This window comes from Simochromis diagramma, unplaced genomic scaffold, assembly GCF_900408965.1.
Source record: "Simochromis diagramma unplaced genomic scaffold, fSimDia1.1 OVJJ01000216.1, whole genome shotgun sequence".
Lineage (NCBI taxonomy): Eukaryota > Metazoa > Chordata > Actinopteri > Cichliformes > Cichlidae > Simochromis > Simochromis diagramma.
In genome coordinates this window covers 3,594,317-3,612,847 of record NW_024386883.1, presented here as the reverse complement: position 1 = coordinate 3,612,847, position 18,531 = coordinate 3,594,317, and the positions used below count along the sequence as shown (strand labels likewise).

Sequence of the window (18,531 nt, the reverse complement as noted above, 5' to 3'; positions counted from 1 at the left end):
ACTGTCTCCACAAAAAAGAAAAAAAGATGCACAATCACTCTGGAGCTCTGCGGCGCATGCGCCCCGTCGCTTCGTGCCGTGACGCCTGGCTTAAGCTCCGCCCAGGCTTTGTAAAAGGTCACGTCGCGCTGCAGCAGTGAAACAGGAGACCGTTCCGCATCCTCTGCGCACACCTCACCTGATCTCTATCAGCAGGTAAGAGTCACCTCATCCAAAAAATGTTAAAATTTTAAACGTTTATTGTGTGTTACTGAGCGCGTCAGCCATTATGGCTGTCATTCTGATGGTGATGCGGATGTGATGCTGTTGACTGAACCTACAGCTAGCTGTATCTTCCAAAAGCTAGCCTGTTAGCCATAAATGAACGAACAGCGTCATTAGCTGTATCACTGATGCTATGTCATCTCAATTTGACAGACAACTCCTAAAAGTCTATCACCTTCTCAAAAACAGTCGTTTTAGAGTTGCGCATTTCGGCCCCATCATCGAAGTACGCAACAGGAAGGGCGCAGAAGTGATGACCTTCAAGGATGGAAGTGGAGGAGACGAGCCTGTTGCGCCTTCCTTCGCTTCAGATCGACGCTATCAGTTTTTACATGTGCTTGATTATGCGTGATTTGTCGGGTACAAACGTGGGTGGCAGCGGTGATGGGTGAGGGCTGTGACGAGGTTGTTTCCCGTCAGGGTGTAGCTGTCCCGAAGCACGTAGACATCGAGAGGCGGAGCCGCAGAGTACGTGAAAAAGCTACACGTGTTAATGAAGTCATATAGCGGCCTGAATTTTGGAAGCAAGGCTTGCATATATATTTTTTTTAATTCTATGCTAGTTTTGTAGAAATGTGGCGTAAAATTAACCAACTTAAGCAAATTATTTCAGAATGTAAAATAAATACTAATATCAACAATAATAATGATAATATATAACAAATATGTTTTAGCCCTTATCACGTGGGGATGTAATTGATGAGGGTTGGATTGTAGAAGTGTTTATAATTAAAAAAACAAAACAAACGGCAGTTTCCACTTAGAGTAATTATATTTTTTACTATTCTCTTGCATTATTAATGAGTGTAATTCTTAAATAAGTGTTTTCATTGTTGATTTGTACGCTACTACTTCACGTGTAAAATGAATTATAAAAACAAATGAGGCAATGGATCAATGGACAAATCGAAACCCTTAATCAATAACTTCTGTTGCTGAATAATTCTATTGATAAACTAATAGTTTCCAGTCCAGAAAGTATTTTTACAATCATACACCAGGTGTTCTTAATTATGAGTGGTTTCCTTACATCGGGTTTCCCCATTACTGACGTTTGTTATGGACATGTTTCTGAAGTCTAACCTGCACATTTTTCATCAATGTCCACCTTTCTTTGAACTGCAACACCCTGGCAGCCTCAAGGTCTGTAATAGGCTCCCATTGAGCTGCATGGGTAATAGTGCTCCTGCTAGCGCTGCAGCATCAAGGCCTGAAGATAGATGCGACGCCAAGGCCAGAGGCCCGTCTGGTAACACAGCACTGAAAGCAGGCTTTTTATTTTAGTGCTGTCCTGCAGGAGCCATTTCATTGCAAAGCTCATGCAGCTTGCAAATAGAATTTATAAAAAAAATAAATAAAAAAAAAAAAGGTGGCTACACCTCACCTCCAGAGGGTTCTGATGATCTAGACAAAACGGCAAAAAAAAATCCTCATCCTCCCCCTACATGCTTATGAACATAGGCAGTAAATCTAGCATGCAAGCTCAAGACCTTGTAGTTGAATGCTTGCATCAATGCTTAAAAGAAGACCAGCTGCAGCGTGATGGCTGTAAATGTGGACTCTGATGTTTTTCTTGTATTTGTGATTTCTCATTGCATGCCGGGCTGCTCCTGTTTTAAGGTGAGAAGCATTGGATGGCCCCTCTGTTTGTTTGGGTTTTTTTTTTCTTCTGTTAACCTGAAATTCAATCGAAATCAGACAGCATCACAGTTAAATCAGCCTGGTACAAATCTAGATGTGTCATTTTCCATCTAACAACAACTAAAGACAGAGAGAGAGAGAGTGTGTGTGTGTGTGTGTGACCGTGTTATTTGAAAATCGGTGTTGAGAGTCCGGTCTTGTTTTTTCAAGTGGTTCTCTGTGACTCAGCAGGGAGTTGATCTTCATGTCGCATTGCAGAAGTGTTGTTGAAGCACACCACTTCAACAGGCTGGATCAAAGATCAGAAAATATAGAGAGCTGGGCTACGTGTCATGAAAGCCTGCATATGCAGTCTACTCACAACAGCGAACCAGCTTTAAACTGTTCAGTCATATCACTTCAGGCTTATCAGTTTTTAGTGATGGTATGGTTTTGTTTGGTTTTGTTTGTTTTGTTTTGTTTTTTTTTGTTTTTTTAAATTCTTTTGAGCTGCTTTAGCCACACAGGAAATTGATCAGGAATCGATGAAGAATCTGACCTCCAAGCAGAATTTCTAATTGCAGTTACGAAATCAATAAATCTCACGAATGACAATCAATAGGATGCACTCGAATTTACTACACACACACCCGTTCAACTATCTTATTGAGGACCTTCATTGACATAATGGTTTCCCTAGCCCCAACCGTTAAAAATGAATGCCTAAACCTAACCCTTATCCTAAACTTAACCATAACCTAATTGTAACCCTGACACTAAAACCACATTTTGAGCCTCAAAAAGGCCTTCAAACTTGTGAGGACCAGTGTATGCGTCCTCACAAGTGACTGTTGGTTCTTACAAGTATAGTAGAATGCAGATTTCGGTCCTCACAAAGATGGCTAAACAGGAACACGAACACACACAAAGAGCCTTAGAACTTTGTGCACATAATTTATAAAATATTTGAAAGCCGCATTAGATAAATGTCCTTGGTCACTGGGGCAACATGATCACTGAACAGTGTATGTTATTGGTAACTTTATGTGTATGCGACTGTCTGGAAGATAACGGTTATCACCAGTGTTGATGATGACGCCACTGGAAGGTCTCTACTTGATTCTGATAGCGCTTACGCTGCTCTAGTTGTAGCTGCTGTGTTGTGTGTTTTGTGGTTTGTTTGTTTGTTTGTTTGTTTTTTTTAAATAATATAAAAACTACTGGAAACGCAGATCATTTTAACCCTGGAGAACCAATGGGGTCAGATTTGACCCCATGGTTTCCCTAGTAAACCAATGGGGTCAGATCTGACCCCATTGGTAGGTTCACCCAATTGTAATGTCCTACAGTTTTTATAGGATGTGCTATAGTTTCTTTAAATCTGCTACAGTCGGGTAGTTGAGGCTTTTACCGAACTCAAAATAATTTCTGTATTTTAATATTAACTCAAAAAACAAAACAAAATGGTTTCAAATAATCACTTGACTTCATGAGTAGATCATGAAGCTAAAGGAATATGCAAAGCAGAAATATTTAAACTCAAACACCAATGAAAAGCCTTCCTTTTAATTCTCTTGATCAGGTCATTTCCCTAACATCCTATGCTCTGAATAATGGACTTCTTTTTTTTTTTTTTTTTTTTTTTTTTTTTTTTTTTTCTTCTTCTTCTTTTTAACCTTTTGGGCTTGTTTGTTTTAAGTGTGTCACATCTGTGGTGCAAGGCCCTGCAGTGGTGCTTGTGTGGCACAGAGTGAGGTAGTTGTCTTTGTTCTAATGGCCTCCTCTGGGACTGTTTCCTGGAGATGTTCAAGAAGTAAACCCAAAAATGGAAAACATAAGATTAGTACCTCCTTTGGCTGTGAGTAACATAAGCTGAGTTGTCATCACCTGATTATGTCTAAAGCAGTTCAGCCACAGCCTTCTGACAATCTCCCATTTTTTGATTTGGGAGCCATCGTAGATTAAGAGAGACAGAAGGATAATCCTATATGACAAATATTTTCCCAGGTTACTTTACCAAAGAGAGAAATGTCCTTGACACCACACTCTCTCTCTGTGGTTGTTTCATTGATGCATAGTAGTGATTCTAAAACTTTATACTTGCACATTTAGCCAATATCATTTTTTTTTTTTTTTAAATAGCTAATAACCCTCCAAGCATAAACTCTAGTGCACTACTACCAAACTTGCCCCAGCTGATAATGTGCTAGAGTCCTGCCTCATATTGTTCTTTTAAGGGGGTTGTATTAATTTGTGTATGCAATTCCCTATGGACGGTGTAAAAAGACAGGATTTCACCCATCGCAAACGTGCTCCTGTGCACTCGTCCAAAATCCTGGATGCATGTCCCTGGTTGCGGATGACCTATGTGTCAGTTTAATGCCGATTGGTTGACACATGGCGACATTCACAGGGACTGGGAGAAGCACAGGCAGTGACTGTGGTGGTCACTTCTCAATGTGTTTGACACTTTGTTTCACTTCAGCTCTTTTCATGTTGTAACTTCCCTCTACTCTGTCCCAAGCTGATGGACCAATAACAGAATAACCAGGAGTAGCCCACAGACCGGTTATACTACATAGTTGTGTAGTATACTGGTACACTCCCTCCATCGACGCTCTCTGTGGGTAAGCAGGCCTCCATAGGCTGCTGGGGCTGAGCCGTGATTTCAGCATAAGCCTCCAGTCAATGTAAAGTTGTCGTCTTTAGTAATTTTCCGTTATTTTTTTTTTTGGCCAGTTGTTGCATAAACTGTAGATTTCCTATTGAGTTAGTTTGTTGTGCAATGTTTCCTCAGCGAAACTCCACCACGGTGGAGTCGTACTGCTTCACAAAGGAGAGCAGGTATTTGCTGAGCATGGTTTTTGGCTGGTACAGACAGTGGAGCAGAGCTGAGGGCACACATGCCTGTGCTTTAAGGTTGGCTTTTATCAAGTGTAAATAATTCCTTTTATTCACTGGAGATGTGAAGTATGCAGCTTGTACCCCTGCTGAAGCTATTCTCCTCGGGGACACGATATGCCCTGCAGGCCTGGCCGTGTGTGTGTGTGTGTGTGTGTGTGATAAGAGTTGCACACTGATTTCATTGAGAGGCCTGTGTGTACTGTAAAGGTTATCTCATAGCTTTAAGCTGAGGATTAACACAGAGGGTACAGGGAGTATATCAGACGGTGTGCTCTCACAACAAACCAGCCTCCCTGACTTTATCATTAAGCTGTATTACAGCCTCCTATGAGTGTGTGCCTTTACAATATACTGACAATTCCAGCTTTTAGTTGACACTGCTTGCTGTGGAGGAACATTTAGTAGAATAAATGAATCGTCTATCAAATTCTCCAATGGATGACCTGCTATTGTGGCCCACACCCGGCAGCGGTGTGCACAAAGCTACAGCCTTGTGTTCAGCGGGAGCGCCTCGGATACCAATATAGCCAAACAGACAAGTCACAGCTTGTTCTCGGGCACACAGTGCATTAGCTGGAGTGAGAACGGAAATTTACAAATCCTTCATGCACTCATATCGCATGGATCCAGTAGAAATAATTTGTAGTCTGAGAGCAGCAGCACTTAAATGGATGTGTGACGTGTCACTCCGGGCGAAGAACTAAAGGTGTAACTTGCAGAGAGGTGTATAATGACAGAGGAAAACAAAGAGTGTTGCTGAGGAGGGGGAAACGAGCCGTGTTGCATCCAGGCCTGCAGCTATAATGAGGACTGGCAGCAGAGTCTATAGGAGCGTTGTTACACAACCCCTTCCCCCTCCCTCCATCCGTCTGCTGTGGTTCACATGGGGGAGGTGAGGGGTTACGTAACTGCTAATTTACGGAAGAGTGAGGAAGGGAAAGGGGAATTAAATAATCTGGTTTGAAGGCTGTTTATGGAGTTTGGTCACTGCCACCAAGCTTTGTTTTTAATGACTGACACCAGATGATGCATGAAAATGAATGTCAACAAGATGGGGTGTTTGCTTCTAGTCACAATAAGTGATTTTACTGAATTACTTTTTTCTATTTCCTTTATTTATTTATTTTTTTTCCCCCAACTCTCAGGAAACAAAGTGTACTGCTCGCATCTTGCACACATGTCATGTTCTTGTATGGTGTGATTAAGTGCCATCGTGTAGGAGTTTGCCCATTTTCACCAATCTGGCTGCACTTAACTGAGAAAGCTCATTGGTATAGCAGTATAGTCGAGCTGCAGACAATGGAGACATTAAATGAGGCCAGCCCTGGGCAGTCATCCAGGTTTGCACATAGTGAAGCAGTATGTGTGTTTCGCTCTCTTTCAGCCACCATGACTCACCAGTATCCCGCACTGACCCCTGAGCAGAAGAAGGAGCTGCAGGACATTGCTCACAGGATAGTAGCTCCAGGCAAAGGCATCCTCGCAGCTGATGAGTCCACCGGTATGTGTTGGTGTGTCGGTGTTTCAGCAAAGGTGGCTGATTGAAACGCAGCATTAAACATGGTTGAATACCAACATACAGTACACTGAACATGCAGTGAGTTGCATGTAAAATTAGAATTGCTATGCGTTTATTTAAAGAGATCATAAAATAAAGATGCATGTTATTGTTTCTATAAGATTACTGCAAACAAGCAGTTTTAGTCTTCTGCTGAAAGCCATTTTATTCTGTAAATGATGCTAAATTAATGGCATTTGTGGCGTCTGTGTGTGTATTTTATTAAATCCATGTCCTTGTTTTTTGCTCTTTAGGCAGCATGGCAAAGCGTTTGAACCCCATTGGGGTCGAGAACACTGAGGAGAACAGGCGCCGCTACCGCCAGTTGCTCTTCACAGCCGACCAGCGCATCGACAGCTGTATCGGAGGTGTGATCTTCTTCCATGAAACCCTCTACCAGAACACTGACGATGGCGTCAACTTCGCCAAGCTCATCAAAGACCGCGGCATTGTCGTTGGCATCAAGGTAGGCAGGGGATTGCCGTTGCTGGGTAATCAGTTTACCCTGGTGCATTCTTGAAAATTAGTTTTAGCTCAGTTTCATTATGCTTCTGCTGCATTGCCTGGTTTGTGCCGTTACGTGTTAGTTTACATAGTTTGTCGTGCTCAGACTCGACCTTAAAACACAAGAGCCTGAGTGCTGAAAATCTCAACCTTCTTTGGTTTTGAATGTCATCATCACTTCGCTGTTGATATAATGCAGTCAAGTGACTCATCTTAGCAGGCAGAGTAAACCCTCATCGTTTAGCAGGTAAAAACTGAAAGGGTTTTTTTTTTTTAAACCAAAAAAAACACGCTGACCCACTGTGTGTGTTTACATACACTCAGACCCACACATAACAGCAGATCATGTTGTTAGGACCAACTGGGCTAAAGTTATTTCAGGTCAAATTCAGAACATTTTCCGTTTGTGTATTTACAGGTTGATAAGGGTGTTGTACCTCTCGCTGGAACAAATGGAGAGACCACCACTCAGGGTAGGAGACGGTAGACGCACAAGTTTGAGAACTGAAATGAACTTCACGGAAGCCCTGTGTGTTTCTCATGGCTGGTTCTGTGTGCGTTGTTTGAGTGCAGGTCTGGATGGGCTGTCCGAGCGATGCGCGCAGTATAAGAAGGACGGCGCAGATTTCGCCAAGTGGCGTTGTGTGCTGAAGATCAGCGAAACCACGCCGTCTGAGCTGGCCATCTTTGAGAACGCCAACGTGCTGGCACGATATGCTAGCATCTGCCAACAGGTTAGTGTGGTACTATAGAGGATTCCTTTCCTTTTTTGGAAAGGACACTAGTGATCATCAAATGGTAGTATTGTATATTTCTAAAATACTGGTGTTAAATTTACACTCTGTAATCTCTCTCAGAATGGTATTGTTCCAATTGTGGAGCCTGAGATCCTTCCTGATGGAGATCATGACCTGAAGCGTTGCCAGTACGTCACTGAGAAGGTAACATGTTGCAGAATGTGGAACTCTGCCACCTTTATCTGTTCTGGAGAGTTCAAGTTTGGACTTGCGTGCTGTCGTTTGTCTCCTGCTGTTAGGTCCTCGCTGCAGTGTACAAGGCTCTGTCGGACCACCACGTGTACCTCGAGGGGACACTGCTGAAGCCCAACATGGTCACAGCTGGACACTCCTGCCCAACTAAGTACAGCAGTGAAGAAATCGCCATGGCTACTGTCACTGCTCTGCGCCGCACAGTACCTCCTGCTGTCCCAGGCAAGATACTTGTGTGTGTATATAATAGGAAAAATTCAGGGAGTGGGACAGTATCGGTGTGCAACAGCAGGGCTCCAAGTGACTTAATAGAGCAGCATATTCAAAAGTTAAACCATTATATGTTATCATGGATAAGTTGCTAGCTGAAACATGCTTTTGTGAGTGTATAAAATCAGTTAGATCATCCCTTGGAATTTGGATGAATTGACTAGTAAATTGGCCGTCTTGGCATTTTTCAGATTGCTTTGATTTCCTAATAGTAATACTTAAATCTCTAGATTCTTTCACTTGTTTATATCTACCTGCAGAGTGCAAACATGCAGGAAAAGATGCTTTCGAAAACCTTTAAAATCTTCCTCGACATCAGGTATGAGCAGATCGGTAACTCGTGTTTCTTTTGTATAAACAGGGGTGACATTCTTGTCTGGTGGCCAGTCTGAGGAAGAGGCCAGCGTGAACCTTAATGCCATTAACAACTGCCCACTCCCCAAGCCCTGGGCCCTGACTTTCTCCTACGGCCGTGCCCTGCAGGCCTCAGCTCTTAACGCCTGGAAAGGACAGCTGAACAACGAGAAGGCCGCCACCGAGGAGTTCGTCAAGCGTGCCGAGGTCAGACCACAGGAAGGGACATCAGATGTGTCCTTTGTACTGCTAATTTAAAAAGGCAAAACTTTCTTTGCTCTTTTGCTTATGTCTGTTTTGTTTTTCCTTCTCCAGGCTAACGGTCTGGCTGCACTCGGCAAGTACGAGTCTTCCGGAAGTGGCACCGCCGCAGCCCAGTCCCTCTATGTGGCTAATCATGCCTATTAAACAGCAAACTACCACGTTGAGCTGTGGCATAGTTATAGTCTTATATCTGCTCTGCTGTCTCCCCTCTTCACTCCTCCATCAATCACAGGCCTGTGCTGTCTGCTTTACTTTAGAGTTCTTAAATTTACATTATTAGATATGTGTATTTGAAACCATGTGACATCACAGTACAAAAGGAAACAGACATGGGTCATCTGTCTTTTTTCTTTTTTTTTTTTTTTCTTTTTTTTTTTTTTTTTTTTTAAATTCCCCCTAGTTTCAACAAATGGTTACAGTTTTGAGACAATTTGAAGTTAAACGGTTGGAGGATAATCAAAAATGTTTAGTCAGTATTCATTCCACATTCCTTCTTTCACACAGCTGTCTCTGCCCACTTCACACAAAATATCAAATCACTCCCAAGCAGGCCAGATCAGCATGTTTGTGTCAGTGTTTCGCTTCTGTCAGAACAGCATTTGTTCATTGTTGAAACGCTCTACTAACATCCGCACTGACACCAAGTGGGACCAACTGCTTATTAGTGGCATCAGAACATGCGTTAAGGAGCAAGATGGCAGACGAGGTGAAAAGGTTGAGCCGAGTTGATCTTTTGAACAAAAGCGTGGAGTGCTCTGTTGTGCTTTCAGACAGATGTATATCTAGTAGATGTTAGCAGGCACATTATACTGTAATAAGCCACTACACACCAGGATTCTTTCTTTTTTTTTTTTTTTTTTTTTGTTCTTGTGCTCCTTATCAAATTATTGAATTTTAAAACAAACAACCATCTTGTGTGTCTGTTCATTAGCTTAACATTACATGCAGTAATCAATGTATTCAGTTGTGTGAAGGTGTCAATATTATGTGATGCTAGTGTGTCATCCTCCCACCTGATTTCCCCCCTGCCTGCCCTACCGAACGACCAGGCTAGTTTCTATCGACATTCACATCCAATGGACCAATGGCGTGGGGTCAGCAGCGGGGAAACGGTCGCTGCTGTGTTGGAGTACTGTGCCGTTTGTGGTGTTAATATTGTTCTTTAAGCACTTGGTGTGTCAAATAGTGGAGAAAAATAAACTAAAACCTTAAAACATCAGATGCTTTTGTGTGATGGAATTTTCTACACCTGTCCTGATACTGGCGATGACAGAGTTAGAGCATGTTAGTCAAATATTGCTACTTTATTATTTAGAATCTTTACTGCCTCTACATTTTAGAAATCAATGTTGAGTATTTAATTATATTTAGTTGGCTGATATCATTACCTTTACACAATTAGCTTATTGTGATTTGAAATTAAATGGCCAACACTAATCTGCATATTTAAACTTTATTTTCAGTTTCCTGGAGGTGTGTATATATGCCTACATGCACCCCCTTTCTGAGTCAAAGTCATGTGTTTTGCGCTCAATCTTGCAGATTGGATAGACAGTCGCATGGAAGCAGCTCAGGGTGTGTAGGCATGACCTGCTGAAGTTAAAGCTAAAGATCAGAATGTAACACGTAGGATATTACTTTGGTCAGGGTTTATGGAAACTGGTCCAAAAAAAGGGAAAAAAATATCCAGTGAGCAGTATTTCTCTGGATGATAATGCTTTGATGGCAGAGGTGACTGGCCAGACTGCTTTGAGCTGATAGAGAGGCAGCAGTAACTCAAATAACCACTCAATAGCCAAGATATGCAGAAGAGCATCTCTGAATGCACTACACATCACGTGGCTTAAAGGAGATGTGCTACCGCAGCAGAAGACCACACCAGCTAAAATTTCTTTCAGTGGACAGGGAGTCTGTGTGAATTTATAAAGCCTTTTTTAAAAACAACTACGGGGTCTCCTTCACCAAATGTAAAAGACAAACTTGGGCCAAAAGGTAAAAAGTATAGAAAATCGCTCCACAATTTTGCAGCTGCAACTTCGAAAGCCCCGTCACCTCTGAGTTTACGTTGTGTCTTCGGAACCAGCAAAAGTCTCTGGTCTGCTGACCTGAGAACGAGGTGGGTCATAAGAGTGCAATAGCTCAGACAGATAAAATGATGTAGAATCATTAAGAGACTTAAAGACAAATAAAAGGATTTTTTAAAATGGATTCGTAAACTAACTGGAAGCTAAAATTGGAGTGATGTGCTCTTGCATCCTTGCACCAGAAAAAAAATAGAGCGGCGGTGTTTTGCACTCGCTGTAGGTGAGCAACTGGCCTGGCCAATTCCAATGAAAAGTGCATTGCAGTAATTGACACAAGAGGTTTTAAAACAGCAGTATTAATGTTTCAAGGTTGGACTAGAGTGGCTTGACCTTTGGCAGTCATCTCAACTGGAAAAAGCAGGCTTTTGCTACAGTGTTCACATAAGCTTTGAGCTTTAGAGAAGGATCCATTTTCACTCCTAAATTAGTGATAATGGATTTCTCATATGGGGCCAATGAGGAAAGGTCAATACAGGGGCTGCTGCTGGTGCCGCTGAATCTAAACAACGTGACTTCTATCTTGTTCTCATTAAAATTCAAGTGATTTATCACCATCCATCTCCTGATGTCGATAAGGCCGTCATGGAGAGGCAGGACAGAGCATTCAGTCGTGTGCTAACATGAGGTCTAACGTGTACCTTATGTTGGGTCCAAGATGTGTATCACCATTTTCACTAGCATTACTGATGCTACCAGTTTCTTAAAATTATTTAGATGAAATAAGCACTTTATGAAAGGGTATCTGTGGTGTCCAGTAGAGTCCAAGGGTCACCACACAAATCACCCAAATTTTACAAAGCTGACCTAAAAGTAATGAGGTCACCTGTTTAACACCAGGACCAGCTGGACAAATCAGAGCAGGGTAAATACATAACTGAGAGAGCAGCTGTTTCCTCCCTTATTGCCTATTCTGGGTGTCCTTGAGCACCCTGGCTAACATCCATATATCATCCCAGGGTTAACAGATCAGATTTGGGTTTTACTGGACAGCTTGAGGAAGATGGCAGTGATGCAGGTGGATGTCCCTCTAGTGTCCTTACCTGACAGAACGAACACAATATGTGCATCTTCGGTGTCTGACAAGTGGTCATCAACACCAGGGCACCACAAGGAACTGTCCTCTCCCTTTGGCTATTCACCCTCTACACCACGGACTTCAGCCACTGCACAGAGACCTGGTATCTTCATCAGTTTTATAATGAGTCTGTGGTGGTTGGATGCAATAGCGAGAGTGATGAGATAGAGTACAGGGCTGTGGTGGACTTGTTTTTCCACATGTTGCGGGCATGCTGCTGGGGCAGCAGACTAAGGATCATATGTGTTAATCGTGTAAATAACACTAAGCATACTCACTTTTGTTGGTTGCTCAAGGAATTTATGCATTCACGAAGATGAATTGAGCCTGTCGTAATTAAAGCTACCACAGATGGCGCTGAATACCCACATTTATCACAGTGTGTTTGTGCGTTTAATTCTTTTACAGGTTGCGCCGACGGTCATTTTCACTCCTGCAATCCTTTGCACAACAACGTACAGCCCTAACACTTTTTTAGAACTATACGGGCAGACAGGTGTATATGCAAATATTTGATCCTATTTAATTTAATGTAAGCTATCTGTATGAACCACGGTTCTGTTTTCGTCCTCACGTGAAGAACCGCTTAGATACGTTTAAAAATTGGTCATGTGATCGGTGCTGCTGGCTGCTTGGCATCCACGAGTGCTCCCTCCCAGTTCATTGGAAGAAATGGCTATCACGGAAGTGGGTGAGTAGATTCGTAACTGAAATGAGTGTAAATTATTTAATTCTTATTAAGTGTTTAATTTTCATTGGTTTACGTTAGATTTATTAAACATGAACCTTTGTACAGAGTGCAACCATAGCGGACTAACAGGAGCCGTTTTCTCCATGTTATGACCCTTTGAAGCTAATGGCTAGCTAGCCTCAGTTGCAGGGGTGATGCCCTGCCACTGGAAGAACACCTGCTGTTTACTACATGATTTGTTTTTGTTTTGTGTTTTTAAATATATATATTTTAATTAAAGGAATACTTACGATAGTAAAGCTTCCACAAAGGGCAGTAATATGCCTAATGTTTACACTGAGCCTCGTTTACAACCATGTAAGACACTGTAGTTGATGCAGCATGATAGACACAAATGTCTTACTCAGTCAGTGGTCACCAGTCTGGACATATCGAGGGTACGTAGGGGTCAAGGATTGGGATAAAATCCTCTGTCATAATATACAGTCACCGGATATTTTATTAGGTACACCGTGAGACTACTGAGTTCGATCCCACACTGTAGTCACAAAGGGGTGGACATGGTCAGCAACAAAACTCAAGTATGGTATTTAAACGAGGCTCAGTTGGTGCTAAGGGGCCAAGAGCATATCCCCCACACCAGTTACACCACCAGATGCCTGTACTGTTGATACAAGACAAGGTGGATCCCTACCTTTATGCTGTTGATGTCAAATTGTGACTAAAAAAGTGGCCAGTGAGTGCGTGTAACCTATTTTAAAATATTATATTTAACATATTGTTCAATGATTTCCAGAAGCAAAAAAAAAAAAAAAAAACTATTTCATTTTTTAACAATTGAGTATTTTTAGTTTAAACACCATGGTAAACTCTGATTATGTTTGCTGGTGCTTATATAAATGATCTGATTTTGTTTTAGCCTGAATCCCAAGTTAGGTTTGAACGTCGGCATTTAGAGCTGAAATAATTGGTCAGTTATCTGTTTAAATGAAGTTTTACTGCAGTTATTTTGGTAATAGATCGATTGTTACAGTTAGTCATTTTAATGTGAAACAGTGTTTATTTTAACTAAGCTGTTATTTAATTTAAAATGGGTGTATTTCAAATGTATACTTTAATTTCTACTGTACTCCATTTTTAATTGATAGATAATTAGCAGATTTATCATCAGTGAAAATCTTTCAAACAACAATACTGTGTGTTTGTCTCCCAGAGCGTCGACGAGGTCAGCTTGCTGCTCTATCCATAGCAGCCGTTGTCATCATTGTGGGAGTCCCTTTGTGGTGGCGAACAACTGAGACATACCGTGCCTGGTTACCTGTCAGTCAGATCAAAGATCTGGCTAAACTGCAGGTTTTTTAGTGTTTCCATTTATCTCTCATGCCTTGTAGTTGATTGATCTTCCTTGTGTAATACATTCTTATCTCTATGTTATTTCTTATTTTGCAGCTGCATTTGAGCGCTGATGTCGAGGTTGTGTTTGCACGCGGCACCGTGACGCCAGAACAGCAGAAAAAGGTCCCGTTGACGCAGACGCAGGATGAGGAACATACAGTGGATGGTGATTTGCTCATGCAGTTTATGATTCTGCGGTCACAGAATATGAAGCCTGCAAGGTTGTTTGACTCTCAAACTTTCTTTCCAGAGGACACAACATTGAGGTACAGGTATGAAACAAAGTACCGCACAGCTACAATCATGGAGGAAGATGCCCTGAAAAAGCCGACTGCTGCAGGTGAGCAGCAGCCTGTCAAATCCAACTTGTGGTACTTCAGATGTTGACATTTGACATTTTTTCTCAAAGAAAGCACAGCTGATAATCACGCTAATTTTTCTGCTTTAGAGGCAGATCTGTCTCTGCACATGCTCAGTGAGAGTCCGCGCGGTTCTTTAGTTGTGTATGTGATGCCGGAGTCCTCTTCTTTGCTGCCTGAGGTAAAACTGAAGCTTTTTTATTGTATTTCATGAGTGTGATCACTCCATGCTAATTACTATTAGAAAAAAGGATAATGAAGAAAATATAATTTACTGTCACAGATTGTAAATAGAGTACCTTCTGCAGAGCTTGAAACACAATTAATTATTTGTTATATTCCAGGTAAGACAAAGATAATAAAGTATGCATTGCACCTTCATGCCTTTCAGGATGTGAATGTGTATATCGGTCAGCGAAGGACAGCCCTGGTGCGTATCAGCGCCCAGATGAGAGTGGGCAAGACACTAGAGCAATTGCTGGCTCAGTTGGAGCCCCAGATCAAGCAGGTGCTCCAAGTGATGTCTTTTAGCCACACTGACATCACCGTTGCACTCAGCGACAGAGTCCGTTTTAGACCTGGCAACAAAGAGAGCATTGCTGACAGCATGAGAGCCTTCAAATCTAGCCCAGGTTGGTAATTTGGCTCCAGGTTTAACTCTGAGAACACGTTTGTGTCTTTTCTTTGATTGTTCTTATCTTCCTGTCAGGTTATGAGATCACATTCAGTCTGCTAAACCCTGATCCAAAGTCACACCAGCTGCACTGGGACATTGAGGGTGCCGTGCAGACATACATCCAGCCTTTGCTTACAAAACTGTCCCCTCTGGCTAACTTTAGCATGGACTCTCAGGTGCTGTTAATGCACAGTCCCCATTATGACAAAGAAAAGATGCTCAATTATTGGAAGTTAAGGTTTACCTTTCCTTTTTTATAGACCTTGTACTACACCATGCTCGGAGTGACCCCACGCTTTGACAGCAGCTTCGAGGCTTACACGCTCAATGCTGACAGCCTTGCACATGTCATCAACCCGGTGGAGGCTAGACTTGGTAAAAGTCTGCTTTTTTTAAATGATCATGGTTTAGCTTTTTCTGCTGTATTTAAATACAATATGTTTTAATTCTTTTTTTCTTTTTTGCGTTTGACTTCCAGGCTCTAATGCGGCATCTTCTAACCCTGTGTTAAATTTTCTGCTGTATGTCCCGGATATTCGTCATTCACCCCTTTACATCCACGATCACAGGAAACAGGAAGTCCCTTCCAATGCGTTTCACTCTCCACGGTGGGGTGGAATCATGGTAAGAAGAACGAAGAGCAACGCTGAGGGAGAGCTGCATGTTTATTTTGTTATGTTGGGTATTGTAACCTATATTTATCCATGTTTTTGCAGGTTTATAACGTGAATGGTTTTTATGGGTCGGAGACGGAGTTCCCTGTTCACGTCAACATTAACATGGCTAAAGTGATGGGAGTCTTCCTTGCCCAGCTTCGGTAAGTGTTAACCCGCAGTGCGGCAGTCGTTTTCTTTCCTCTCGACACAAAGTAACCTTCATGTGCCGTGTCCTGTCAGGTTGTTGCTGGGCGTGCAGTCATTAAGCCCCCCACCTGGCTTCCTCGTGGCACCGTGTGGTAGCACAGGACTAGCTGACTGGGAGCTGGATCGCCTCATGTGGAGTCGTAGTGTGGAAAACATTGCAACAGCAACCACCACCATCACCTCTCTGGCGCAGTTGCTGGACCAGATAGGCAACATTGTTATCAATGACAACATTGCACAGCAGGTAAGGTGAAGGTGTTTTAGTAGTTATGCGTTTGCTCCATGTAGCAAAATTGTGCATGTGCGTAGATTTCTTAACACATCTTAACTTTGATTCTGGAGATTTATGTCATTGTTTTGGTTTCTCAGTTTGAATTTAAAACTGTCATATGTGACTTTATTTTGTTGTTAAATATTTTGTTATTGTCAGTTAATCAACAATAAACAAGCTACTTCCTGCTCATCACCTGAAGACAAAAATCCAAAATTCATCCTTCTTTTAATAATTGTATTATTGTACTAGCGACATAGTAGTGAGGACGCAAACTAAAGTTAGTTAGTAAGCTTCTACTCTGAGGGGCTTCTGGTTCATTTGCACTGGCAGGTAACAAAGATTGGCCAGAAGAGCATCTGTTTAATGTAGTACAATCAGAACCTAGCTGGGGGAAGTCAGGAACAACATCAGCAATCACACTACATAAGCTGAAATTAGAAACATAAAAAACAAAATCAGAAACTATTTCTGTTGTCACAGCCAGCTCAAAAAGTAAAAAAAAACCCAAAAAAGCTCAATTAATCTCAGTGACTGCAACATATAAAGAGGATGCCACACCAGAGTTTGAATTTGTCAGCAATACTTATTTTATTTAAAAAGAATGAAGGTCTGGAGGCCTGGAAGACGGTAAGATAAACATAGAAGGAGTCCAGGCCAGCCACACAGGAGGCTGTGGGACCCAGAACCTCTCTCCCTAAACTAATAGAATAATAAAACCCATTCATGCATCTTCTGCCACTTATCCGTGTCCAGATCGCCATTGCAGCAGCCCGGGGAACACAGAGGCATACCCTCGGTCTCTCGGCCATCCAAGAAATGTAATCTCTACAGCATGTCTTGGGTTTGCCCTGGTGCATCCTCCCAGAAGGACAGGCCAGGAACAGGACATGCCCAGGAGGGATCCTAGTCAGATGGCTGAGCCACCTTGGCTGGCTCTTTGCAATGTGGAGGAGCAGCTCCTCTACTCTGAGCCCCTCCTAGATGACTGAAACCCTTGCCTGTCTCTAGGGAGAGGTCAGCCAACATTCGGAGAAAGCTCATTTATATTGCTTATATCCACGTTCTCATTCTTTTGAGTTAGTACCGAGAAGCTAGTGGACAAAGTTGCAGACCTGTCCCTCTGTCTGCCTTTGTCTGCATCTCACTCAACAAGAGCCCGAGATACTGAAAAATCCCCCATTTGGGGCAGCAACTTGAGCTTAACCCTGACTGGGCACTCCACCTGGCATAGATCTGTGGTCTCAGACATGGAAGTGCTAGTTCTCATTCTTGCTGCATCACATGCAGCTGTGAACTGCTCCAAAGTGAACTGGAGGCGACCACCTGATGAACCACATCATATGCAAAAAGCAAAGATGAGGACCTGAAGCCACAAAATTAGAAGCTTTTTGCCACTTGGGTGCACACCTAGAAATTCTGACTCTAAATTTTGTCAATGCCTTTTTTTTTTTTTTAAAGAAAAGACACACAAAAAAATCGCCCTATGGAAAACCAAAAAATAACACTTTCATGTCACACGAAGACTGCATATATGAACACAAAGACAAACCGAATGAACCAAAATAAAACAAAAGGCCATTTCAGTCTCGGTATCAGAGTGGTATCTTACGCCTAACAATTAGGTAGTCTCCTCTAATTTCATAATAATAACAATAATAATACATAACCTGTGATCTATTTTGCTAATATGCAGGTGTCCAGTGCTGTCACGTCCCTGCAGCTGGCCATGGCTGAGCTGGAGGTCGGAAACCTCGGCTTTGCTCTGCAGTACAGCAAAGAGGCCATCTTAGCTTCGGAGAAAGCATTCTTCGACCCTTCGCTCCTTCACCTGCTCTACTTTCCAGACGATCAGAAGTTTGCTATCTACATACCACTCTTCTTGCCCATGTGCGTGCCTATTCTGCTCTCAATGCTGAAAATAGTGTCGGAGGCCAGGCAGAGACGCAGAGAAAAGCAAGCCAAAAAGGAATAAGAGGCACTCAAGCAGGAGAAGAAGAACAAAGAAACTGTATGAACAAACCATTTCGTTAGTGGCCTGAAAAGGCTCATGTGAACCATTGTGGTTTGGGGTTTACAACTCATATTGTTTTGTACAAGGATTTATACCTGATGTACTGAGTGATTGCAGCGACTGTCTGACACTGCATGGCTGAAAGCTTCAGTTTATTTATTTTATTTCTCATGTTATTAAGAAATAAAAACTAAAGTTCTGTCTTTTGTTGTTGCACAATACCTAATGGGCTGGGCGCCTGAGCAATCAGAGCACATTTACCAATTATACAGTTGTTCATACACTCGGTATGTATACCTAAACGCCTTCTAACATTAACACGTTCACTCACACTCTAATCAATGGGGTTTAGGATCTTCCTCGAGGATTTATAGAT

At 42.3% G+C, this 18,531-nt stretch overlaps 2 protein-coding genes across 2 annotated transcripts; both read left to right on the top strand.

The window, feature by feature from the left end:
• Positions 1-65: 65 nt before the first annotated feature.
• aldocb (aldolase C, fructose-bisphosphate, b) lies at positions 66-9,033 on the top strand. The gene is made up of 9 exons (XM_040033117.1): positions 66-195; positions 6,173-6,289; positions 6,601-6,812; positions 7,269-7,323; positions 7,424-7,584; positions 7,708-7,791; positions 7,887-8,061; positions 8,471-8,670; positions 8,779-9,033. The coding sequence occupies exons 2-9, from the start codon at positions 6,178-6,180 to the stop codon at positions 8,869-8,871; spliced, it is 1,092 nt and encodes a 363-aa protein (XP_039889051.1). The 5' UTR covers positions 66-195; positions 6,173-6,177; the 3' UTR covers positions 8,872-9,033.
• Positions 9,034-12,446: 3,413 nt separating this feature from the next.
• Positions 12,447-18,361, top strand: pigs (phosphatidylinositol glycan anchor biosynthesis, class S). The gene is made up of 12 exons (XM_040033111.1): positions 12,447-12,577; positions 13,791-13,930; positions 14,027-14,138; positions 14,223-14,312; positions 14,421-14,512; positions 14,723-14,963; positions 15,041-15,183; positions 15,268-15,382; positions 15,486-15,631; positions 15,724-15,824; positions 15,904-16,114; positions 17,838-18,361. Exons 1-12 carry the CDS (start codon positions 12,559-12,561, stop codon positions 18,114-18,116), a joined length of 1,689 nt encoding a protein of 562 aa, XP_039889045.1. The 5' UTR covers positions 12,447-12,558; the 3' UTR covers positions 18,117-18,361.
• Positions 18,362-18,531: the final 170 nt, after the last annotated feature.